The 26,920-nt window shown below is 37.1% G+C and overlaps 2 protein-coding genes across 5 annotated transcripts in view; one reads left to right on the top strand and one right to left on the bottom strand.

Moving 5' to 3' along the window:
- Positions 1-363: 363 nt before the first annotated feature.
- LOC125683234 (liver carboxylesterase 1F-like) lies at positions 364-4,466 on the top strand. 2 transcript variants are annotated; one of them, XM_048924180.2, is made up of 3 exons: positions 364-820; positions 907-2,452; positions 2,533-4,466. In XM_048924180.2, exons 2-3 carry the CDS (start codon positions 912-914, stop codon positions 2,777-2,779), a joined length of 1,788 nt encoding a protein of 595 aa, XP_048780137.1. In that variant the 5' UTR covers positions 364-820; positions 907-911; the 3' UTR covers positions 2,780-4,466. The 2 variants fall into 2 exon arrangements, with proteins under 2 accessions (XP_048780137.1, XP_048780136.1); XM_048924179.2 differs by having other exon boundaries at positions 902-2,452.
- A 2,602-nt stretch (positions 4,467-7,068) lies between these two features.
- The window catches only part of LOC125683237 (uncharacterized), a 20,941-nt gene continuing 1,089 nt past the window's right edge, over positions 7,069-26,920 (bottom strand). For 2 of the 3 annotated variants that reach the window (XM_048924185.2, XM_056142129.1), the window contains 5 exons: positions 25,523-26,149; positions 24,688-24,729; positions 24,452-24,493; positions 20,839-20,886; positions 7,069-12,550 (listed from right to left, as the gene is read on the bottom strand). In XM_048924185.2, coding sequence (XP_048780142.2) covers positions 7,962-12,550; positions 20,839-20,886; positions 24,452-24,493; positions 24,688-24,729; positions 25,523-26,138 — 5,337 coding nt within the window. In that variant the 5' untranslated portion in view covers positions 26,139-26,149 and the 3' untranslated portion in view covers positions 7,069-7,961. Of the gene's footprint in view, positions 12,551-20,838; positions 20,887-22,921; positions 24,377-24,451; positions 24,494-24,687; positions 24,730-25,522; positions 26,150-26,920 lie in introns of those variants that run through there. The other variant, XM_056142130.1, reaches the window with a different exon arrangement.

The following is a 26,920-nucleotide window of genomic DNA, read 5'->3' as shown; positions in this document are numbered from 1 at the left end:
TTCAAAATTAAGGATTATCTCCCTCACGCATAGCTCTTATCCTTAGACGAATTTGACTCCACTTTTTTGGCACTCTGTTTTACCCTAAAATAGCTCTAAAAGTTTATTGTTATTTCGGATTTCAAACATTTCGGTTGAGCATCACTGAAGAGACATTATTTGTCGAAATGCGCATCTGGTGCATCAAAATTGGTACCGTATAAGTTGTACATATGTACAATGTATGTGGATGAAGTTAATAATTTTCTTGTTTCAGGATGATATATTTATGTGGGTGACTACATGGACATTTGTATAGGGGGTTTGTGTCAATCCAAAAATATACTTTTCTCAGCTTAATTAAATTATATTGCGATACCATATTAGAATAGTTAAACAGGTATTGTCATTTGTCAAACATTTGCCATTCTATAACTATAAAGAATTAAAAATACTGTTAGACCAAATCAAGTACGGTATTAGAATGCTCTTAAAATAACAGAGTATTTCATTAATTTACTTATTATCTAATTTTATCTCAACTCTATGTGTTAAACCTTTCAAAACAGATGCAGACATACTGTATATACATGTCAACCAACGGAATAAAACCTACGGGAATTTCAACAGTTTCATGTTATACCTATATCACGAGCTGCATTTTATGTATATATCCTACTTACAAAGCTGTTCTCAATTTATCACACTTCAACGTTCCTGATAACAACTGCATTCCAGATTCGTTGAAGTAAAAGCAAATCGTGTCAAGTGATTTTTCTTTCGGTATCGTACATTACCTTTGGTACACATTTTCATGTCATTCATCTATCAACCTGTAAACGTAAGTGGGTTTTCTTAATTCAGAAGGGGATTTTTGTAATTTTCTTCGTACTCAGTATCTTCCTTATGTTTGGTATTTCAGCACAGTCGTTATGATTCTGCTTCTGTGTATCCTATTGTCTATCGCCGAAGGAATCGAATTCCAGAATGGCATTGTCAATACAACGTATGGGAGGATCCAAGGCTCTCTGAGACAGGAAGGAGGATTTAGTGTGTATCAGTTTCTGAAGGTTCCTTATGCTCAACCCCCTCTAGGATCTATGAGGTTTAGAAAACCACAGCCTCCTGTTCCATGGAATGGAGTATTGAATGCAACTAAACCTGGTCTCTCGTGTATTCAGAAAATAAGCAAATCATACAGGAACTTTTTACCCAACATGGATGTTTCTGAAGATTGCTTGTACATGAATATCTACGTTCCATCAGGATCAAGTACAAGCAATATTCCTATTATGGTATACATCCATGGCGGGGGATATTACAAGAAGTCCGCCAATTTACACGACGGAGCACGAATATCTGCTGTCAGTGACGTTGTCGTTATTCTGATCAATTACAGACTTGGTATGTTTGGGTTTTTGAGCACAGGTGACGATCAATCGCGCGGAAATTATGGTCTCTGGGATCAAATTCAGGCCCTGGAGTGGATCCAGGGGAACATCCGGAATTTTGGAGGGGATCCCTCTCGTGTGACGGTATTTGGTCATTCAGCAGGGGGATACAGCATAGGACTACTTCTTCTTTCTAAACACTCACTTGGCTTGTTTCACAGGGCTATCGCAACGAGTGGGTTGGGTCTCAATAAACGTGCTATTACACACGACGCGCGCAATGCAGCTTTCCGTGTGGCCAAATTTGTAGGATGTTACAACGCATCTGTCGAATTTGACAGTAGAGCTTTAAACTCGTCACACATTGTTTCATGTTTAAAGTCTAAAACACCAGAAGAAATTCTGGTAGCTACTGGCAAAATGCAAACCAGTTATAACAGATATGACTTCATAATGAGACCAGGCCCTGTTATAGATGGCGACTTTTTATTGGACTCCCCGGAACATATCATGAATAATCCGGAATCACAGGGTTTCAGAACGTTCCGAAGTGCTGATGTCATGGCTGGTACCAATGATGAGGATGGCTGGCTACTGAAATCAAAACTAAAAGACATGCAGAAGACTTACAACTTCAGCTTGGATAATGGAGTTTCCTTTTCTGCCATGTGTGACGGAGTCGTCCGGTCTTTAGTTCGGGACTATTTTCACTCCGACGCGACCATCGCTAACAAAATTTGCAAGAGGTATTCAAGGAACAGTTCAATCGTTGATCAAGGTCATTCAACTCTTGACATGTACGGTGATGTGCTTTACGCAGCTCCTGCAGTACAGACGTTAAGGAAACACCGTTCAGCCATGACACCCTTAAAAGAGTCGGAGCGGAGAAACACTTATCACTTTCTTTTCGTGCATAAACCTAGCTTTCCAGTAATTTCTTCTCGCCGAAGTTGGCTTACAGGGGCGCAACATGGCGACGAAGTGTGGTTCATTTTCAAAAATAAAAACTTTGATTACACGGAAGAGGAGCTGAAACTAAACGATGGTTTTGTGAGATATTTGACCAATTTTGCTAAATCTGGGTATGTATGCTTACTTTTATTAAAATCAATATGAAGACTTCACATAAGGTGAGAGATTATCAAGAATTTTCATATTACAGAAATCCAAACGGCAAGGATCTGGAAACCTTTTGGCCAGCATTTGATTCGGAAACTGAAAGCTATTTAAAGATAAATAGGACAATGACGGTAGAAGAACATATGTTTAAGGACAGAATGACGTTCTGGTTGGAAACAGTTCCTTCTCTTCAACACGATTCGACATCCTCCCATGGGGTTTTTCTTGAATATTCTGCTATCTTATCAATTATTATAATATATGATTTATGTGAAAGTTTGTTACAGTAAGAGAACTATTTAGCATTGTTTTTATAATTCAGCATTTGAAGCAGGTGGACATGATGCAAAAGATATTTCAGAATTTGTTCTTATGATGTTTTCTGAATTCATATCCTAATATTCACATTTCCAATGTTTTTGTCTTTGAATCTTTACAAATTATAATAATAAACATTTCCTCATGAATGTATTGTAGTGCGGACAAATGAATACAGAATAAATAGAACGTCTTCTCGAACGGCTGGAAATTTCGACAGAAATGAAAGTAATATGTAAATATAAAAAATAACCTTTATTTTTGAAAGTACAAGGAGGGACTTTTCATGAAGCTGGTGTGAAGCATTGCAATTCACACCCTCATATATTATCATAAATGAGGTTCAATAGTTAAATGTACATGTACTTATATTTTATATCAACCATGTGTGTCAAACCAGCTCGTGTTGTCCAACAGATCAAATGTTGTGGTGCATCAAACCAACAGATCAAATGTTTTGGTGTATACCCCGGATTTCAGGTTTCGGTGATGAGGGATAACACATGTTCCATTGTGAATAAAAAAAACCACCTGATCAAAAGTGCATCTAGAATTTGAACTAGTATTCTAGTGTATTTTAAAAGAAGTATATATTGCACTGAACAGAATGGACATTTGGAGGCCGTATTCGCTCGCGTGAATATATAGATCATGTCCAAATGATCAATTGCGGGCAACACACACACGCACACACACCAAGTTTGGCCCCATCCTCTTCCCCAGGGATCATGAAATTTACAATTTTGGCAAAGGTCTTCCTGCTCTACATCACTATGCATTTAGTTTTTCTTAAACATGTGTGGTTTTAAAGAAGATTTTTGAAAATTTGTCACTTATTGACAGTTTCCGCCCTGCCTCTAAGGCACCAGAAGTGCAAGAGTCCTGAAATTTCCGATGTATGCCAGCCTTGTCCCAAAGATTCTTCATACCAAATTTGAAAAGAATAGAAATGGTAGTTATCAAAAACTTTAATATACATGCATGTTCAATTGGTAACAAATTTAATCACTGACCATTTTGGCCTCACCCTAATAAGAAAACCCCTACCCCTGTAATCATCAAATTTACAATTTTAATAAAAAGCTACCTGCTCATTCTAAACATCCATTTAGCTTCAATTTAGTATGAACAGCATTAACGAATAAGTCTTTTTTTTTTTTTTTTTTTATACACATAAATACTGGGTATATACCAAGATTGGTCTTGCCCTGGAGTCAGAACTTTTACCACGGGGATCATAAAATTTACAAATTTGGTAGAGGCCCTTCTGCTCTATATCACCATGCATTTATTTTTTCTTAAACATGTGTGGTTCTAGAGAAAATAAATGTTGCACCAAAGGTAAAGGAGTTCTAAAATTACAATTAAATTTGTCAGTCTTGTCCGAAAGATGCTTCATACCAAATTTGAGAAGAATTGGAACATTTGGTAGTTATGAAGAAGACGTTTAATTGTTAGCGAAAGACGCACGATGGACGCAGACCAATAGCAAAAGGTCACCCGAGTAAATATTTTTGGAGGGTGAATATGATAAGATGGGAAAACAGAAACTACATTTTCAAAGTGAGCACAACCAGCAAAAGAATTTTAACAAATTTATAGGAATTTATAGGGCTAATATAGGGGAAATGCCATTTTAAGCCAAGAATAAAAAAACAAGAGGCCCATGGGCCATATCGCTCACCTGAGTCACTTTGGTCCATATCTGAAGACTTTCCATATATATTTGCATGTAAAACCTTAGTCCCTATTATGGCCCAAACTACCCTTTGCAAACTTGAATCTACACTATGTCAGAAAGCTTTCATGTAAATGTCAACTTCTTTGGCCCAATGGTTCTTGAGAAGAAGATTTTTAAAGCTTTTTCCTATATTTGTATGTAAAACTTTGAACCCCCCCCCACTTGTGGCCCCATCCTACCCCCCCCCCCCCCCGGGGGGGCCATGGTTTGAACAAACTTGAATCTTCACTATGTCAGAAAGTTTTCTTGTAAATATCAGCTTTTCTGACTCAGTGGTTATTGAGAAAAAGATTTTAACTATATATTTGTATGTAAAACTTTGATCCCCCTTGTGGCCTCATCCTACCCCCAGGGGCCATGATTTGAACAAACTTGAATCTGCACTATGTCAAAAAGTTTTCATGTAAAAATCAGCTTTTCTGGCTCAGTGGTTCTTGAGAAGAAGATTTTTCCTATATATTTGTATGTAAAACTTTGATCCCCTATTGTGGCCCCATCCAATCCCCAGAGCCCATGAATTGAAGAAACTTGAATCTGCATTATGTCAGGAAGCTTTCATGTAAATCTCAGCTTTTCTGGCTTAGTGGTTCTTGAGAAGAAGATTTTTAAAGTTTTTCCCTATATATTTGTGTGCAAAACTTTGATCCCCCCTTGGGGCCCCATCCTATCCCCGGGGGCCATGATTTGAACAAACTTGAATCTGCACTATGTCAGAAAGTTTTCATGTAAAAATCAGCTTTTCTGACTCAGTGGTTCTTGAGAAGAAGATTTTAAAGATTTTTTCTATATATTTGTATGTAAAACTTTGATCCCCTATTGTGGCCCCATCCAACCCCTGGGGGCCATGATTTGAACAAACTTAAATCTGCATTATGTCAGGAAGCTTTCATGTAAATCTCAGCTTTTCTGGCTTAGTGGTTCTTGAGAAGAAGATTTTTAAAGTTTTTCCCTATATATTTGTGTGCAAAACTTTGATCCCCCCTTGGGGCCCCATCCTATCCCCGGGGGCCATGATTTGAACAAACTTGAATCTGCACTATGTCAGAAAGTTTTCATGTAAAAATCAGCTTTTCTGGCTCAGTGGTTCTTGAGAAGAAGATTTTTCCTATATATTTGTATGTAAATCTTTGATCCCCTATTGTGGCCCCATCCAACCCCTGGGGCCCATGATTTGAACAAACTTGAATCTGCATTATGTCAGGAAGCTTTCATATAAATCTCAGCTTTTCTGGCTTAGTGGTTCTTGAGAAGAAGATTTTTAAAGTTTTTCCCTATATATTTGTGTGTAAAACTTTGATCCACCCCTTGGGGCCCCATCTTATCCCCGGGGGCCATGATTTGAACAAACTTGAATCTGCATTATGTCAGGAAGCTTTCATGTAAATCTCAGCTTTTCTGGCTTAGTGGTTCTTGAGAAGAAGATTTTTAAAGTTTTCCCCTATATATTTGTATGTAAAACTTTGATCCCCCCTTGTGGCCCCATCCTACCACCGGGGGCCATGATTTGAACAAACTTGAATCTGCAATATGTCAGGAAGCTTTCAGATAAATTTCAGCTCTTCTGGCCCAGTGGTTCTTGAGAAGAAGATTTTTAAATGATCCCACCCTATTTTTGCATTTTTGTGATTATCTCCCCTTTGAAAGGGACATGGCCCTTCATTTGAACAAACTTGAAAGCCCTTCACCCAAGGATGCTTTTGGCCAAGTTAGGTTGAAATTGGCCCAGTGGTTCTGGAGAAGAAGTCGAAAATGTGAAAAGTTTACAGACAGACGGACAGACAGACAGACGGACGGACAGACAGATGGACGCCGGACAAAATGTGATCAGAATAGCTCACTTGAACCTTCGGTTCAGGTGAGCTAAAAAGAAATCATAGGGGGTTGTCAAATCTACAGGGATTTTATAGGAAATATAGGGGTGCTGGAAGGTCTGGCTAAATTGTCACTAGTATCAGGCAAAAATATGATTGGCCAACATCAAAGGGCAAGGGCATGACCTAGGGCCCAACTGAGGGTACATGTATAATCGTGGAAGTAGTCCTCTGCTTTGACCTAATTGTGCATCTAGCGACCCATAGAGGGTTCCCTAATGTGTCTGGGGCCAAAAGATGGGGTTCCTGCATCGAAATATAACTCCTCAAATTTGACCGATTTTCAACTCCATGTTTGAATTTGGGACCCTATCTCTAAGACCTGGCCTGAAGGTCATGAACTTTTTTGAGCACATTTTCAAACTCCGTGCTCTAAATCGTGAAGGTTATAAAACTTTTATAAAAATATTCTCGTACTCATATCAAGTACATGCTCAAATATTTTCAAGTATGCTTCAGAGCTTGGTCAGAGTTGTACTCAAAACAAACATGGCTGAGTTTGAGTATGAGTGCGGTAAAAGTTTTATACCCTCCAGGCCTGGATAATGAACATGTACAGTAAATAAATAGAGACATTAAGCAATATACACAAATACACCTAATTATAATCAATGCTTTTAGACAATTATAAGATAGGAAAAAAATCCAGTGAATTCTATGAACCTTTAATGTTAAACATGTATTTTTTTTCAAATCTTTAAATAATATGTGAAACACTATGTTATTGTACACAGGTAAGTGGAAACTTAATTAACGAGAGATTTGTAAAGCCATTCTTTTCATTAAATAGTGTCTTGTACAAAGATACCAGTAACTTAACAACATCTCTTTACAATTCTATCAAGGACTATACAGAGTGTCTTCTGACATGTTTCTTTATCTCTTGTACTCAGTAATAACATCTCTCTACAATTCTATCAGGAACTATACAGAGTGTCTTCTGACATGTTTATTTATCTCAGACATCTCACTTTTGTACTCAGTAACAACATCTCTCTACAATTCTATCAGGGACTATACAGAGTGTCTTCTGACATCTTTTTTTATCTCATACATCTCACTTTTGTACTCAGTAACAACATCTCTCTACAATTCTATCAGGGACTATACAGAGTGTCTTCTGACATGTTTATTTATCTCACACATCTCACTCTTGTACTCAGTAAAAACATATCTCTACAATTCTATCAGGGACTATACAGAGTGTCTTCTGACATGTTTCTTTATCTCTTGTACTCAGTAACAACATCTCTATACAATTCTATCAGGGACTATACAGAGTGTCTTCTGACATCTTTCTTTATCTCAAGACATCTCACTTTTGTACTCAGTAACAACATCTCTCTACAATTCTATCAGGGACTATACAGAGTGACTTCTGACATCTTTCTTTATCTCAGACATCTCACTTTTGTACTCAGTAACAACATCTCTCTACAATTCTATCAGGGACTATACAGAGTGTCTTCTGACATCTTTTTTTATCTCATACATCTCACTTTTGTACTCAGTAACAACATCTCTCTACAATTCTATCAGGGACTATACAGAGTGTCTTCTGACATGTTTCTTTATCTCACACATCACTTTGTACTCTCGTGCTATGTACTCAATGTGACTGTACTCAAACATCTGTTTCCTCGTCCTCTCTAGAAGAGACATGCCCTCCCTGTCTAACACCGAGTCACACTCTTTATATCTCACCCTGACATTGACGTCAGCCCCCGCCCCCAGCAGGATCCCCACCTTCTCTGTTGTATAATTAACATCATACCACCCATAATCAATCAGTGTATACAACAGAGGTCTCACATCAGTCTTATTCTCTTTGTTGTTATAATACAACTGCATCGACTGATTGACATCCAGACCCACACAAAACAGATGTCTCAGTACATCACAGTCTCCCTCACAGATTGTATGCCACAAATCTCCCTCTTTATCCATACACCACACTGATCTGTTTGTCACCACCACATCACCCCTAATGTCTGTTTTAACTCCAGCATGTCTGATGTCCACCAGACAGTTAAATAGGTGTACATTTCCCTTACATTGACCTGGAGTGATTTTATTTTGTTCCTGTATGAGATATTTCACTATATCTCGTTTGTTCAGTATTAATGCTTTATATACTGCTGACACATCGATTTCAACAACCTGCGTAACCCAGTCAGCTCCATGTTCCACTACATATTTCACTACCGATAAAGAATCCTGTCTTACTGCAGTTATCAGTGGTGTATTCCCTCTATTCTGTAGATTGACATCAGCCCCCAACTTCACCAGCTCCTTCACTATACTTATATGTCCTTCCTGACATGCATCTATCAGTGGTGTATTCCTTTGTCTATTCTGTAGATTGACATCAGCCCCCAACTTCACCAGCTCCTTCACTATACTCATATGTCCTCCCTGACATGCAGCTATCAGTGGTGTACTCCCTTCACTACTCTGTAGATTGACATCAGCCCCCAACTTCACCAGCTCCTTCACTATACTTATATGTCCTCCATTACATGCAGCTATCAGTGGTGTATTCCCTTGTCTATTCTGTAGATTGACATCAGTCCCCAACTTCATCAGCTCCTTCACTATACTTATACGTCCTTCCTGACATGCATATATCAGTGGTGTATCCCCCCAGCTATTCTGTGGATTGACATCAGTCCCAAACTTCATCAGTTCCTTCACTATACTCATATGTCCTCCCTGACATGCAGCTATCATTGGTGTATGTCCCCAGCTATTCTGTAGATTGACATCAGCCCCCAACTTCATCAGCTCCTTCACTATATTCATATGTCCTCCCTGACATGCAGCTATCAGTGGTGTACTCCCTTCACTACTCTGTAGATTGACATCAGCCCCCAACTTCACCAGCTCCTTCACTATACTCATATGTCCTCCCTGACATGCAGCTATCAGTGGTGTATCCCCCCAGTTATTCTGTGGATTGACATCAGCCCCCGCCTTCATCAGCTCCTCCACCACACTCACATGTCCTCCCTGACATGCAGCTATCAGTGGTGTATTCCCTTCACTACCCTGTAGATTGACATCAGCCCCAACCTTCATCAGCTCCTCCACCACACTCACATGTCCTCCCTGACATGCAGCTATCAGTGGTGTATCCCCCCAGTTATTCTGTGGATTGACATCAGCCCCCGCCTTCATCAGCTCCTCCACCACACTCACATGTCCTCCCTGACATGCAGCTTTCAGTGGTGTATCGCTCCAGCTATTCTGTGGATTGACATCAGCCCCCGCCTTCATCAGCTCCTCCACCACACTCACATGTCCTCCCTGACATGCAGCTATAAGTGGTGTATTCCCTTCACTACCCTGTAGATTGACATCAGCCCCAACCTTCATCAGCTCCTCCACCACACTCACATGTCCTCCCTGACATGCAGCTATCAGTGGTGTATCCCCCCAGCTATTCTGTGGATTGACATCAGCCCCCGCCTTCACCAGCTCCTTCACTATACTTATATGTCCTTTCTTACATGCATCTATCAGTGGTGTATTCCCTCTATTCTGTAGATTGACATCAGCCCCCAACTTCATCAGCTCCTTCACTATACTCATATGTCCTCCCTGACATGCAGCTATCAGTGGTGTACTCCCTTCACTACCCTGTAGATTGACATCAGCCCCCAACTTCATCAGCTCCTCCACCACACTCACATGTCCTCTCTGACATGCAGCTATCAGTGGTGTATTCCTTCTCTTCTGTAGATTGACATCAACCCCCGCCTTCACCAGCTCCTTCACTATACTTATATGTCCTCCATTACATGCAGCTATCAATGGTGCATTCCCTTCACTATCCCGTAGATTGACATCAGCCCCCGCCTTCACCAGCTCCTTCACTATACTTATATGTCCTCCATTACATGCAGCTATCAATGGTGCATTCCCTTCACTATCCCGTAGATTGACATCAGCCCCCGCCTTCACCAGCTCCTTCACTATACTCACATGTCCTCTCCGACATGTAGCTATCAGTGGTGTATTCCCTTCACTACCCTGTAGATTGACATCAGCCCCCAACTTCACCAGCTCCTCCACTGTACTCACATGTCCTCCCTGACATGCTGCTATCAGTGGTGTATCCTCCCATCTATCCTGTAGATTGACATCAGCCCCCGCCTTCGTCAGCTCCTTCACTATACTTATATGTCCTCGATTACATGCAGCTATCAGTGGTGTACTCCCCCATATTTTCTGTAGATTGACATCAGCCCCCAACTTCACCAGCTCCTTCACTATACTTATATGCCCTCCTTTACATGCAGAAGTAAGAGGTACAGAAGACCAAACAATTCCTCCACTGCACAGACCTATCCCACTGACTGCTTTCTTACAAAAAGGAAGCAAAACTCTGAATATTTGTATATCATCACTATAACAACTCAATACAAGTAATCTACATTCTTCTACAAGCCTAATGTTTTCACTTTCAGGTTTATTACATGTATTCATGTATATCGCAGATTTAGACTGATGTGGAGAATTTCCTGTTATCCTAAACAATTCACTTACTTCATCGTGTCGTTCAGTCTGTTGTACTATGAACTGTAGGATATGATAATGTCCATAGTAGATCACCCAGCTGATCACTCTCACATTGTGTATGCATACTGTATGTATTTCTCTCTTATGATCTATTTTATACCTCTCATCCACCAGTGCCCTCTGTCTGTCCCATTCACTCCAATCCCTCTTCTCTCCACTTTCCTTCTTCACACTCTCTTGTTTACTCGCTATCTTATCTACCTTTCCCTGACTGGACAGAAATACAGATTTTAATTCTGTGTATGACTTTGTCTCTAACACACGAATAAAAGCCTGACACACCTGGGGATGTTTTAAAACCCGATTCCTGAAAACATCATACAGCTCCATGTTCTGTATGTCTCTGTACAATCTCTCAGCTAACAGTGGGTACTGATCCTCAGGTAACCTTATACACAGATCAGATGATTCCTCTCTCTCACTGTTTTTATCATCGCTCTCCTCCTCCTCTCCTTCACTATCATTGTTACTCTCATCCCCCTCAATAGATTGAGAATCACTCTGTTTCTCTTTCACTTTGTTCACAATTCCTGGTTCACTTATCTGTGGTTTGACATAATTAGCAATATAACTACTACTCATATACAGCAACATTTGGTCAGGAAACTGTTTGCCATATTGATAAGCACAGATTTCAAACAAGGAGTTATGTATAAATGTGTATTGTGCACCACACTGTTTTGTGTATGTCCCCTCCATTGCTGACAAGGCTTTCACAAACTTGAAAGCATCTGTCAGGCTTTCTAATTCACAATTTTCCAACATGTCATTTTTCATGCTCACAAAATGTTCATTTTTCCTATCCTTTAAGATGTCTTTTGATAGGCTGTTTTCATTTAGCATACACAAAACAAGTGTTGCATAATTCAGTTTGGTATGCCTCTGCATATCATCAAGTTCATCAATCATACATTGGACTGGACACAGGAAAAACTTTGAACCAAGAGCTTGGAATTTTGTTTCCTTTGAAAACAATTTACAGAGAAGGGGAAACATATGAGCTGTTGATTTCAGTAATGCAGGTGACATTAAATCAACATTTAAACCATACTTCTTGAGAATCTGTTTCTTGTCATTGTTATCTAATGCATTATCAGAACTGTGTAACTTAATCACTGTCTCTTCTTTCGTCAGGAATGGTTTGTAAAATTTTATCTCATTGAACACAGCCTCTCTACATGTCATCAAAGTCCTAGACTTATACATGCAAGGGCTTGTTATTTTCTGTTCATAATCAGTCAACACATCTAATTTAGTTTTCTGGAGGCCAAAGACACCCACCACATCATCAATAACAAACACCTGTGGATTCTTTGTGTCACAGTATTGCTTTATCTCTCTGATTTCATCAACTGGTACAACCTCGTAACCTTCCTCCTGGAGCTTGAGGGCGATGTGGTGAGCTGTCGCGGACTTCCCAGATCCCGGTACACCAACAAACGTCACACAAGGTTGGTTCCTCACTTTCTGCATCACTAACGGGAAACTGTGGATTTCATAGTAAAGCTTGTCTTCCTCTCTCCATTTCTGAACATCACTATCGTATTGCTCTGAAATTACATATTAACGAAACACTTGAGTATCAATGACGATGTTTAATTACATAAAGCACAATTAGATGTGGTAGAATGAAGCATATAAAATACACCATAATGGGACTAATACACAATAGGTTACATTGAAAATGGATTCCAATTAATAATGTGCTATTGACGTGTAATTCAGCACTATATCCCGAGTATTTAAGGGAGACATAATTAATAATGTGATATTGACGTGTAATTCAGCACTATATCCCGGGTATTTAAGGGAGACTTAATTAATAATGTGCTATAGATGTAATTCAGCACTATATCTCAGGTATTTAAGGGAGACTTAATTAATAATGTGCTATAGACTTAATTCAGCACCATATCTCAGGTATATAAGGGAGACTTAATAATGTGCTACTGACGTGTAATTCAGCACTATATCCCGGGTATTTAAGGGAGACTTAATTAATAATGTGCTATAGATGTAATTCAGCACTATATCTCAGGTATTTAAGGGAGACTTAATTAATAATGTGCTATAGACGTAATTCAGCACTATATCTCAGATATTTAAGGGAGACTTAATAATGTGCTATAGACGTGTAATTCAGCACTATATCCCGGGTATTTAAGGGAGACTTAATTAATAATGTGCTATAGACGTGTAATTCAGCACTATATCTCAGGTATTTAAGGGAGACTTAATTAATAATGTGCTATAGACGTAATTCAGCACTATATCTCAGATATTTAAGGGAGACTTAATAATGTGCTATAGACGTGTAATTCAGCACTATATCTCAGGTATTTAAGGGAGACTTAATTAATAATGTGCTATAGATGTAATTCAGCACTATATCTCAGGTATTTAAGGGAGACTTAATTAATAATGTGCTATAGACGTAATTCAGCACTATATCTCAGATATTTAAGGGAGACTTAATAATGTGCTATAGACGTGTAATTCAGCACTATATCCCGGGTATTTAAGGGAGACTTAATTAATAATGTGCTATAGACGTAATTCAGCACTATATCTCAGGTATTTAAGGGAGACTTAATAATGTGCTATAGACGTAATTCAGCACTATATCTCAGGTATTTAAGGGAGACTTAATTAATAATGTGCTATAGACGTAATTCAGCACTATATCTCAGATATTTAAGGGAGACTTAATAATGTGCTATAGACGTGTAATTCAGCACTATATCTCAGGTATTTAAGGGAGACTTAATAATGTGCTATAGACGTGTAATTCAGCACTATATCTCAGGTATTTAAGGGAGACTTAATTAATAATGTGCTATAGACGTAATCCAGCACTATATCTCAGATATTTAAGGGAGACTTAATAATGTGCTATAGACGTAATTCAGCACCATATCTCAGATATTTAAGGGAGACTTAATAATGTGCTATAGATGTAATTCAGCACTATATCTCAGGTATTTAAGGGAGACTTAATAATGTGCTATAGACGTAATTCAGCACTATATCTCAGGTATTTAAGGGAGACTTAATTAATAATGTGCTATAGACGTAATTCAGCACTATATCTCAGATATTTAAGGGAGACTTAATAATGTGCTATAGACGTGCAATTCAGCACTATATCCCGGGTATTTAAGGGAGACATAATTAATAATGTGCTATAGATGTAATTCAGCACTATATCTCAGGTATTTAAGGGAGACTTAATTAATAATGTGCTATAGATGTAATTCAGCACTATATCTCAGGTATTTAAGGGAGACTTAATTAATAATGTGCTATAGACGTAATTCAGCACTATATCTAAGATATTTAAGGGAGACTTAATAATGTGCTATAGATGTGTAATTCAGCACTATATCCCGGGTATTTAAGGGAGACTTAATTAATAATGTGCTATAGATGTAATTCAGCACTATATCTCAGGTATTTAAGGGAGACTTAATTAATAATGTGCTATAGACGTAATTCAGCACTATATCTCAGATATTTAAGGGAGACTTAATAATGTGCTATAGACGTGTAATTCAGCACTATATCCCGGGTATTTAAGGGAGACTTAATTAATAATGTGCTATAGACGTAATTCAGCACTATATCTCAGGTATTTAAGGGAGACTTAATAATGTGCTATAGACGTAATTCAGCACTATATCTCAGGTATTTAAGGGAGACTTAATTAATAATGTGCTATAATAGACGTAATTCAGCACTATATCTCAGATATTTAAGGGAGACTTAATAATGTGCTATAGACGTGTAATTCAGCACTATATCTCAGGTATTTAAGGGAGACTTAATAATGTGCTATAGACGTGTAATTCAGCACTATATCTCAGGTATTTAAGGGAGACTTAATTAATAATGTGCTATAGACGTAATTCAGCACTATATCTAAGATATTTAAGGGAGACTTAATAATGTGCTATAGACGTGTAATTCAGCACCATATCTCAGATATTTAAGGGAGACTTAATAATGTGCTATAGTCGTAATTCAGCACTATATCTCAGATATTTAAGGGAGACTTAATAATGTGCTATAGACGTGTAATTCAGCACTATATCTCAGGTATTTAAGGGAGACTTAATAATGTGCTATAGACGTGTAATTCTGCACTATATCTCAGGTATTTAAGGGAGACTTAATAATGTGCTATAGATGTAATTCAGCACTATATCTCAGATATTTAAGGGAGACTTAATAATGTGCTATAGACGTGTAATTCAGCACTATATCTCAGGTATTTAAGGGAGACTTAATTAATAATGTGCTATAGACGTGTAATTCAGCACTATATCTCAGGTATTTAAGGGAGACTTAATTAATAATGTGCTATAGATGTAATTCTATGACTTGAACAAACTTTAGTATAAACTATGTCAGAAAGTATTCATATATATTTCAACTTTTCTGGCCCAGTGGTTCTTAAGAAGATTTCTAAAAGACTGCATCCTATTTTTGTCTCTTGTTGATTACCTCCCCTTCAGAGAAAGCATGGTCCTTTATTTTAACAAAATTAATTTATTTATTCCTCTTCAGAATGAGTTCTGGTAAGCTTGATGGAAATCGGTCCAGCGGTTCTGGAGAAGTAAATAATGTTAAAAGTTTACGGACAGACAACCGACAAAATGTGATCAGAATTAAGACTTTCAAATGATGGAGAATAATCACTTATGATTGTAATAGTAATTAAAAGATTTATATAGCGCCCTATCAAACATTAGTTCTCTTAAGCGCTTTACAAATGTAAAAGAAAAGATAATATAAAATCGATGTGCACATACATGTGAATAAAATATTCATAGTGTCAGAATTAAAATGCATAAACATTATTATTAATATATAGCGCCAATGTAATGATATGATTACCCTAATAACATATGAAACAATTTGAAACAACCCTTAGGAATAATTAAATACATAAAAAGGACATAGGTATAATTTTTTTTTTGTTAACAGCACTGTAAGAGCTGTATGTAAGAGCACCTAAGTATATAAAAATAATCACAAATTAAAAGCTAATCTAAAGAGATGCGTTTCGAGGTCCACTTTAAAATTAGACAATGAAGTACATTGTCTGAGTTTAAAAGGCAGAGAATTCCAGAGCCTCGATGCAGCCTTGTCCAAACGTCGATTCCCATATGTTTTCGTACGTGTCCGAGGTACCTGGAGAAGATGCAGAGATCGGATCTTAGTGATTGTGTGGGATTGTAAACTGTTAGGATATCCTTTATGTAAACTGGAGATAGGATGTTGAGAGATTTGAAAGTATGAAGAAGTATCTTATATTGAATTCTGTATTCAACTGGGAGCCAGTGAAGATCTATTAGAACAGGAGCAATATGGTCGGATTTTTTTGAGCGTGTTATTAATCTTGCAGCTGTGTTTTGTGCCCTTTGAAGTTTGCTGGTGTGTTTAGAATGAACACCATAAAGCAATGCATTTCCGTAATCTAATCTGGATGTAACAAGAGGTACTGTGAGCAATGCTCACTAAGAATACCCCCCGCTTACCCCAATCTCCCAAAGGGTGTTGGTAATAGGTATAAACTATCTCTTTTCTGAGTGTTGCTACTTCGATGTCCAGTGCGCATGACCTCTGACCTTTTGACCCCAAAATCGATAGGGAACATCTTCATCCCACGGGTAGTCCATATGTATGATATGGTGACTGTAGGTGGAAAGGATAACGCTTTAGAGCCCGGAAACCATATTGCTACTTCAATGTCCAGTGCGCGTGACCTTTGACCTTTTGACCCCAAAATCGATAGGGAACATCTTCATCCCAAGGGTAGTCCATATGTATGATATGGTGACTGTAGGTGGAAAGGATAATGCTTTAGAGCCCGGAAACCATATTGCTACTTCGATGTCCAGTGTGCGTGACCTTTGACCTTTTGACCCCAAAATCAATAGGGAACATCTTCATCCCATGGGTAGTCCATATATATGATATGGTGACTGTAGGTGGAAAGGATAACGCTTTAGAGCCCGGAAACCATATTGCTACTTCGATGTCCAGTGCGCTTGACCTTTGACCTTTTGACTCCAAAATCGATAGGGAACATCTTCATCCCATGGGTAGTCCATATGTATGATATGGTGATGGTAGGTGGAAAGGATAATGCTTTAGAGTCCGGAAACCATTGCGTCTACAGACGGACGGACGGACGGACGGACGGACGGACAACCCGATTCCAGTATACCCCCCCCCACAACTTGTTGCGGGGGGTATAACTAGCGAGTTTACTAGAGTTTTACATGCGTCATCATTGATAAATGAACAGATACAGCCAATTCTGTGAATGTTCACATATGCTGATCGGGAAATAGAGAGACATACTTTTTCCATGGTAAGGGATTTGTCAAAGAATATGCCTAAATTTTTTACGAAAGATGAATCACTTACAACATAATCATCAAATTCAAGATCAAAACTGCTCATATCTTTAAGTTTGTGTTTTGGTGCGAAGGCTACAAGTTCAGTTTTAGTTTGAGGAGGTTAATACTCATCCACATACGTATGTCCGATAAACAACTTGAGAGTCTTTGAGACATATCAGTCCAATTGTCACTCACTAGGTTCAACGATGATATAGATCTGTGTGTCATCGGCATATATATGATACGTCATATCATGACGTCTGCATACTTCCCCTAAGGGTTTTGAAAAAGGACGGTAGCGTCTCGGACCCAGGACTGAGCCTTGCGGTACACCACATACGAGGAGACAAGCATCAGACAAAGATGAACCTACGGCAACACGTTGATATCTATCACTAAGATGGGATTTAATCCATTTCAATGCATATCCAGTGATACCAAACATACATGTAATTTCAGCCTCACCCTGGAACCAAAATCCCTACCCTTGGGATTATGAAATTTAAAAATTTGGTAAAGGACTACCTGTTCCTTCTAAATAACCATGTACTTTCAATTCAGTGTCAATAGCACTAAAGATGTTATTTAAATGTTTTACACATGACAACTTAGACCAAGTTTGGCTCCATGTTGGATTTAGACATTTACCCCGAAGATCATGAAATTCACAATTTTGGTAGCTCTAGGCCTTCCTGCTCTGCATGAGGATCACAACGCATGTTTCTAAACTTTTTCATTTTTTCAGCAAAATTAACTCTTTTTATGCCTAAAACTACTTTAAATGTGTTTTAAATGAAATATTTTGCGTAGTTTTTGAGTTTGAAAGCGATGAAATTCAAATCTTGCGATATGCATATTTTCTTTCGCTAGTTTACGTGCCATTATGTGTGGCGTCATATGCGCCCTCGGGTTTGAAAACATCTATTAGCCATTTCATAAACAGATTAGATTTAATCGACAAAAAACCAATTATCACGTTAACAGCTTGTAAATAATAATGCATTAAGATGTTTTGTGCCGTGCTCGGGTGTACTAGTTGTCAGTAGAAAGGATTTAGACTGAGTATTTTTCAATTTTTCGAAGGAAGGTACGAGAAAAAAGACGTGGATAATTTTTTTGTTGGAGCAAGAACTTTACCTTAAAAAACATACCCAGTCACCTTTTCAAACACCGCTTGGACAGAGACCCTGATAAACTGCGAGAAAATGGATATATCAACGCTATAAGCACTGGCAGGCCTATAGCATACATTCTGCTTTGCTCTTCAAATTCAATACACACTCGGATCAACTGACCTTCACCTTGTAACAACATATATCGATGATACAATGTAACTTCTACCAACTGGTAGATTTACAACAACAAAAAATAAAGATACAAAATAATTGAACTTTTAATTAAACAAATAATAGAATATTGTATTTCCTAACTTTAAATTGAATTATAAAATCATTTCCTTATTGAACTCATAGCATCTTGAGTGCGTCAGTATAACGCCGTGCTCCCACTTTATAATTCCTAAAGACGTGCAGATCACAATTCAAAAATAGTAATAAGATTGCTTTATCAAAATAAAAATAATGTGATTACCAATTTAAATTTGAATATATTTATTGATTTGTGTGTGTGTTGTCTTTTTCTTTCTTTCTGAAATACATGCATGACAATAGCTTGGCATAGGGCCTACATGTAGTTGTCAACAATTTAACGTATCATAATTTGTCTAATCCAAAAATAAATAATGATTGCACTGTTTATTTTAGAAAAACAGCGCCAATTACAGATGTATAAAGGAATAACATCCCCAAACAGTTTGTAGACAGCGACCCATATAAACATTATTTACTCACAATATTGCCGATTTCATACACGCTTTACTCGCTATATTTGGGTATTTACATTGTTTTACGTGTGCACTGGTGGCGAACACATATAAAACTCGGACAATTTGTCAACATCGATTTAAATGTTGCCCATGGTAAATAAATTAGGCCCCTAAAAGTTGAGTTTTTAATAATATCTCGCAGTACTTTTACAATCCGAAGGGCGCATGTGACGTCACTGTACCACGTGACTACCTACCTAATTAACTTGACTTTTTGAAATCGGGGCTTAGATTTAAGTCTGTATTGTGGTTAATTATTGCAAAATTTCGGCGAACGAACTATTAGAATTAATTACTATACGCATAAAGAAGACAAAATGCATGTAATATTGTATACTTTGAAAACATGAGATGTGTCCTTTAAATTCAGGTCCTGCATATCAAGTTGAAAATCTTCAATTGTTCACACACACACACACACACTTAAAAATACTATGACCACTTTCAACCCACCCTGAAATTAAATACCTCTACCCATGGGATAATGACTGACAATTTTTGTAGATAGTTATCAGCTCCCTCTAAATATCCATTTACTGTCATTTTTGTATCAATGGTGTTACAGAATATTTTACACAAAAACTCTATATGCAAAGTTTGGCCCAGCTCTGCACTCAGAGCCTCTACCCCCTGGGATCATGGAATTTACAATTTTGGTAGAGCTAGATGTTTCTACTGTATATGACTATGCATTTAATTTTCCCTACAGATGTGTAATTGTAAAGAGTTTTGAAAATTGGTCAATTGTTGCCCCACCTCATAAGCCAAATTGTCTCAAAGTTGCTTCATACTAAATATGAAAAGAATTGGAATGATATATAGTTATGAAAGTTAAATCTCTTCAATTGTTAACACATACATATAATCACTGGCCATTTTGGTTGATTGGTTGTTTATTGTTTAATGTATTTTTCGAGAATTTTTCACTCATATGGAGATGTCACCATTGCAGGTGACGGGCTGCAAAATTTAGGCCTATGCTCGGCATTTATGGCCTTTGAGCAGGAAGTCATCTTTATCACGCTACACCTGCTGTGACATGAAGCCTCGGTTGGTAAGGTCTCATCCAAAGGACTACCCAATTTATTTGCCTCACAAGCAATGAGTACTGAGGACTTATTCTAACTTGGATTCCCACAGGATTTTGGCCCCACCCTATTACCAAAACCCCTTGTCATGGGATCATGAACTTTACAATATTGATAAAGGGCTACCTGCTCCTTGTAAATATAGATTTACGTTCAATCTAATATCAATAGCATTAAAGAAGTTATTCAAATGTTATATACATAAACACTATATATATGTATCTACTTTGGCCCTGCCCTAGAGTCAGAGCATCTACCCCGAAGATCATGCAATACACAATTTTGGCAGAGGACTTCCTGTTCTGCACAACTATGCATTTAAGTTCAAATGTTCAATTGATAATGCACCACAAAAGATGGCGGACGCAGACAGATTGCAATAGGTCAGCTGAGCGAATCAGGCGAACCTGATAAAAAGGCTCTGTATAAATGATTGGTTTTTTTTATCGACATACCTCTTACATTTGGTGGAATGGGGGACTTTGTTAGTTTCTCCATTTTATCTGTAACAAAAAATATACTGATTTACTTAAAGCACAAACATTTTTATGTAATATTTTAATAAACACCTTTAAGGCTTCTCCAACAGTCCTCTAAATGCAATAGTATGTTGATAAGAACTATATCAGATAAGTGTTTATATAAATACAAAGTGCAGTACACAATGGGGTTAAGGTGTCCCAAGTAGCTAGGTTAAAGCAACTGGCTCGTGATTTTTAACCATATTTTGTTTTTCACTTTTTATGATCAAATCCTACTGCCTAACGTATTTGAAAGGACTTACAAAACCATTAAGATTATACATTATCACAGAAGCTCAATTTATATCCAGAGAGTTTATCATTTGTTAATTTATAAACAAAGACTGCAGTATATATCATTGCTTACAAAGCTTTCAAAAGAAATGGACATCGATTGAAGTTTGTCATATCTATCACATTTCGAGTATTCTTTAGGGAAAATGTGTTATCCAAAAGATAAAATTTGTGACTGTGCAAAATAAAGATGCCTTAAATTACAAACTTAATATTTCACGTGTTGTTTGTAAACATAAAAAGACTTCAGTTTTTGTTTACATAACACAGAATTAAGGCTAAAATATTGCCTTTATCCTTGCATTCACAAGGTCAAAATTTTGGCTGCAACGGTTTATATTTTTTATATTTAACATGAAACATGAGAATATTTTGTTCAAAAAACATGAACCAGTCCCTTTAAAACAAAAATCACAAAATGCATCAGAGCACTTCACACTATATGACGACACAATATAAAAGTAAGTCATGAGGTACAGTTCTATAGTTGTATCACAGGAAAAACTTCATAATATTTTCTTGCTATTTAGTACCATTATCTAGTGTTCAAGCTGTATGTGTAAACCTGTCTGTCAGATGATTTTTCTTCTTCAGTTTTCCTTGGTATATGTCTCACGTTTTTATATGCAGTATACACCAGAGTAATTTTTATATTGCATTTTGACCTTGAAATCGCCCGTGATGTGCATAATCATTTAGAATAAAGAAATCCAACGGGTGTACATATAAACATGGCACAGGTGAAAGATGACAATATTTTGTATTGATCAAGGCATATTCCAAAATGTAACTAGTTGCAGATTTAGGATTTTGATACAGAAGGTAGGATATTTTGCCTCATTTAGACAAGATTTGGTAGTGAATGTGGGAAATGCCCAACATTTGAGTTGAAATTTTGGAAATTGCTAAATGGGAGAGGATATTGTACCAGTCTGAATCACATATCACTGTCGACATATCAAGCCCAAACTGCAAATGATTTGAGTGCATCTTTCAACTGTGCTAAAGTGATAAACAACTAACAGTCGAGCGGATAATAATAGTCTACGTCACTTGTATGACGACGTAATAGTTAATCAAGGATTTCCACATGATACAATGATTATGTATTGACAAATGATTATTAGTAAAAACATGCGACGCTTGGAAGAATTTAACTTTAATTCAAATATGCTGTTCTTACTTGCTATTTTACTTGGGACACCTTATCATCACTGTCTACTTTTCCATTATATGTTTTTACTCTTAAAGGGGCATGGACATGATTTCAGCTGAAAATTTTCTAATTTTATTTTCCCATTTTTATTGTTTACAATGCTTAAGGTATTTCTAGGAACATGGCACGAGCCTTGTTTACACTTCACAGAAAATTGTGAGCTCTGTATCTCCCATGTACCTTGACAACTGATATTCAATTTTTTTCTAACCATTACAAATACCTTAGTTAAGCATTCTAAACATTGAAAATGGAAAAACAAAATTTGAAAATTTTCAGTTAAAATCGTGTCCATGTCCCTTTAAGTACATGTAGGTCCAGTGTCAATGCCCTGTTTCTGTATCTCAGGGAAAATGTCATATTTCATTCAGTATTGCTATGAAGCTACATATGAACTTGAACATGGCTGTAATATGTTCCTATAAGTGTAATTTATCATAATATTTCATTCAGTACTCCATGGCCAAGTGGTTAGAGCATCGTGCTCAAAATCACACGGCCTCTCACCTCTGTCGGCGCGGGTTCGAATCCCGCTCTCGCCGGTAAGTGAGAAAGTTTCCCAGTTTACTTTCAGAAGGTCGGTGGTCTCTTCCCAGGTGCATTATATCTAGGGTTCTCTCTTCCACCAATAAAAACTGGGTGCCACCATATAACTGAAAAATTGTTGAGTGTGGCAGAAAACATCCATTAATCAATCATTCAGTACTGCTATGAAGCTACATATGAACTTGAACATGGCTGTCGGATTTTCATTTATAATTTATCATAATATTTCATTCAGTACTGCTATGAAGCTTTAAGCTATATATATGAACTTTAACATGCCTGTCTGATGTTCTTTTATTGTGTAATTTATCATATTTCATTCAGTACTGCTATGAAGCTACATTTGAACTTATCTGTGAACTTGAACATGGCTGTCAGATGTTCATACAAGTGTAATTTATCATAATATTTCATTCAGTACTGCTATGAAGCTTTAAGCTCTATATAAACCTGAAACATGGCTGTCAGATGTTCATATTTTGATATTGTCTAGATCTTCATTTTTGTAAATTCATTCTCAACAGTAATATTAATACTATTCTGTGACCTTGAAATCTCCCCTTATGTAAGGGAGATTTACATATAAGGTAATAATAAAAGAATAGATTACGTGTAAAGTATGACTTTAAACACGTGGAAAATGTTCATTCTTCATTGATTGAGATCTTAACTGATTGAATTCTTCACTGATTGAGTTCTTCACTGATTGTATTCTTGACTGATCGAGTTCTTTACTGATTGAGTTCTTGACTGATTGAGTTCTTCACTGATCGAGTTCTTGACTGATTGAATTCTTCACTGATTGAGTTCTTCACTGATCGAGTTCTTCACTCAAACACTGATTGAATTCTTTTACACAAGGACAAGATGAGGATTATTAACAGATAGTTTACTGAGGAGATGTTTAAGAAGAATTCTAAGAATTCTATAAGTTTTTTGGCCAAATAGAATATCAAACAGAGAAATTTACAACAAAACTAAAACAACAGCAGTATCAGAGGAAATTAAGAAGAGGAGGTGGCGCTGGCTAGGCCATGTTTTGAGAATGGATCCCACATCGATCCCACATGTTGCTCAAAGATGGACACCAGCAGGGAAGAGAAAAAGAGGTCGCCCAAAAGAGACATGGAGGAGAGCAGTAGAAAGAGAGATGAAGGAACAGGGATGGACTTGGGGACAAATAAAGACTTGGTCTCAAGACAGAGCATACTGGAAGTCTCTAGTGGAAGCCTTATGTGCAAACCAGCACGAAGAGGACTAAGTAAGTAAGTAAGTTACTGAGGAAGGTATGTTTGTTGTACTGTTGATTGTTAATTATAATGAATTAGCCCAGACATGTTGGGTCAAATAATAATGGTGCCATGAATTAATTCTAACCCTGACCATTGATATGTTTGTATTAACAGTGCCGTGAATTCTAATGTACATGTATGATGATGTGTATTTTCAGTGTTCATTTTATCAACACAATCATGAAGTTATATACTGTACCATCCAACTTCTCCACTCTCTCTGATGTGTCTTCCAACCTCCCTGTAAACACATGATGACAAATGATTACTATGATACAAATATTCTGACATTACTGTACAATACTGTACCCAGAGGAGTTCCATTGATTCACTAGAAATTTGAAAAATTCTCAGTGTTTTAAAAATATATAAATGTTAGTACTTTTCCAATTCTCTCTCTCTCTCTCTCTCTCTCTCTAGATACATAAACTGTACCATCCAATCTCCTGGTCTCCTCTGCCGTTTCTTCTATCCTACCTGTAAACAGATAATCAAAAACAAGTCTAAGAAACACACATTCTAAGATTTCTGTACAATACTGTACTCATCTACAGTGACCTTTCTAAAGTTATTCCTAGAAAGTTACATATCCTCAGTGTTTATGCATGTAAAGTGCAGTACTTTTATTCCTAGAAAGTTACACATTTTCAGTGTTTATGCATGTAAAGTGTAGAACTTTTATTCCTAGAAAGTTACACATTTTCAGTGTATATACATGTAAAGTGTAGTACTTTTATTCCTAGAAAGTTACACATTTTCAGTGTATATACAATGCAAACTGTAGAACTTTTATTCCTAGAAAGTTACATATCCTAAGTGTTTATGCATGTAAAGTGTAGTACTTTTATTCCTTGAAAATTACACTTTCTCAGTGTTTATACATGAACAGTGTAGTACTTTTATTCCTAGAAAGTTACACATTTTCAGTGTATGTACATGTAAAGTGTAGTACATTTATTCCTAGAAAGTTACACATTTTCAGTGTATGTACATGTAAAGTGTAGAACTTTTATTCCAAGAAAGTTACACATTTTCAGTGTTTATACAAGTAGATTGTAGTACTTTTATTCCTAGAAAGTTACACTTTCTCAGTGTTTATACATGTAAAGTGTAGTGTTTTTATTCCTAGAAAGTTACATATCCTCAGTGTTTATACATGTTAAGTGTAGAACTTTTATTCCTAGAAAGTTACACATTGTCAGTATCTATAAATTTATATGATACAGAAATATTGGGATAATTCAGAAATTATTCCAGAATTTTGACTTACTCTCAAGGTTGACCACCATTTCCATTGTCTTCTTATCTTCCTCCACTTGCTTCCTCAGTTCTTCTTCATAATGTAGGTCATGTTCAGGGTCCATCAACTCGTGACGTAGGAAATCTACCTCCTTTTCATATTTGTTTCCATTCACAAGAAAGGCATCCAGATCTGCCATTGTCGATCTAATGGTGGACCAGATAGAGTTAAAGTCTGTGATGGACATGGAGGGATTGCATGAGTGAACACAACGATTCCGAATTAATTGAATTCTCTCGATGTTGGCCAAGAGACTCCTGTCGCTGGGGTCGGGATCGTTGCTCCAATCCTTGGAGTGAGGAGATATGCCAGATATATTCCTCAATAAGATATACAGTAAAGAGATGTCCATATCACCATAGTTCCCAGTATAACTGCCATGCCGAGGTAATATTAGGTCACGCTGATCTGCAGTCAGTCGAGGAAGATTGAGTTTCTTTAGTTTGATGGTGTGAGAAAATGTTTGTGGTGGGACGTAGTAACACAGTATGTCTCTGAGTCCATCTGTACAGGGACCCAGTACAGCACGACAAGCTCTGTTAGCATTTGTTGTCTCTGGAGTTGAAGCATAAACAGAACTTGCCATTATGTTCTAATCTGTGGGGGAAATGAAAACACGAATTAGCGTAATGTTTGACATCTATCTATTAACAGAACTTTATTTTAGATTTTAATCTTTTAATTTCCAGTTGTGCGTCTCTGGATCAGGTATTAAAGAATGGTTCAGTGGCTGATCCATGGATCACGTAAACCTACATTGTAGCTGCAATAATGTAGCTCTCTTTGATGTTCTTTTATTTTACACCAGAATAAAAAAATAATTGGAGAGGGCTATATTATTGCAGCTAGCCAGCTATGGAAGCCAGGTTTAAGACATTCTGTTGCATGTTACAAAACGGAGTAAGGTTTACCTTATTTAGACATGCACAAAGTAAGATATCAAGAGCATAGGAAGTCACCATATTCAACAGCTTGAAAAGACAGTTTCAACTTATTCGACATGATATTATTTTAGTACAGAAAACAAACAGAATGATAGAAAAATTGCACTTAGAAAGTGCAAAACGGGAAAAATTGCAGCAAGATCAAATTCAAACATAGAGATCTATTAATTAATGACAGGGTTGCAAATTACTTTTCACCCACTCACAATGGCGACCTTACTTTACTTGTGGGAACCCCAAATTTCCGTTCTCGTACATGTAATTGTCTGATCAACATTTTTCCTTCTCACCGATCCGAGTTTTAATATAATCGAAGTTAAATTCATAGTAATTAAAATACAGTTGAGGTTTTGCCATTTGGCGAGACATTCCTGGGGTATCAAACCTTCCAAAATGTAAAACATAAGAGGTTGAACAATGCATA

The sequence above is a fragment of the Ostrea edulis genome, chromosome 6 (genome assembly GCF_947568905.1).
Source record: "Ostrea edulis chromosome 6, xbOstEdul1.1, whole genome shotgun sequence".
In the NCBI taxonomy this organism is placed as follows: Eukaryota; Metazoa; Mollusca; class Bivalvia; order Ostreida; family Ostreidae; genus Ostrea; species Ostrea edulis.
Note: the sequence above shows the minus strand (reverse complement) of the source record. Positions and strands in the feature narration are given on the sequence as shown.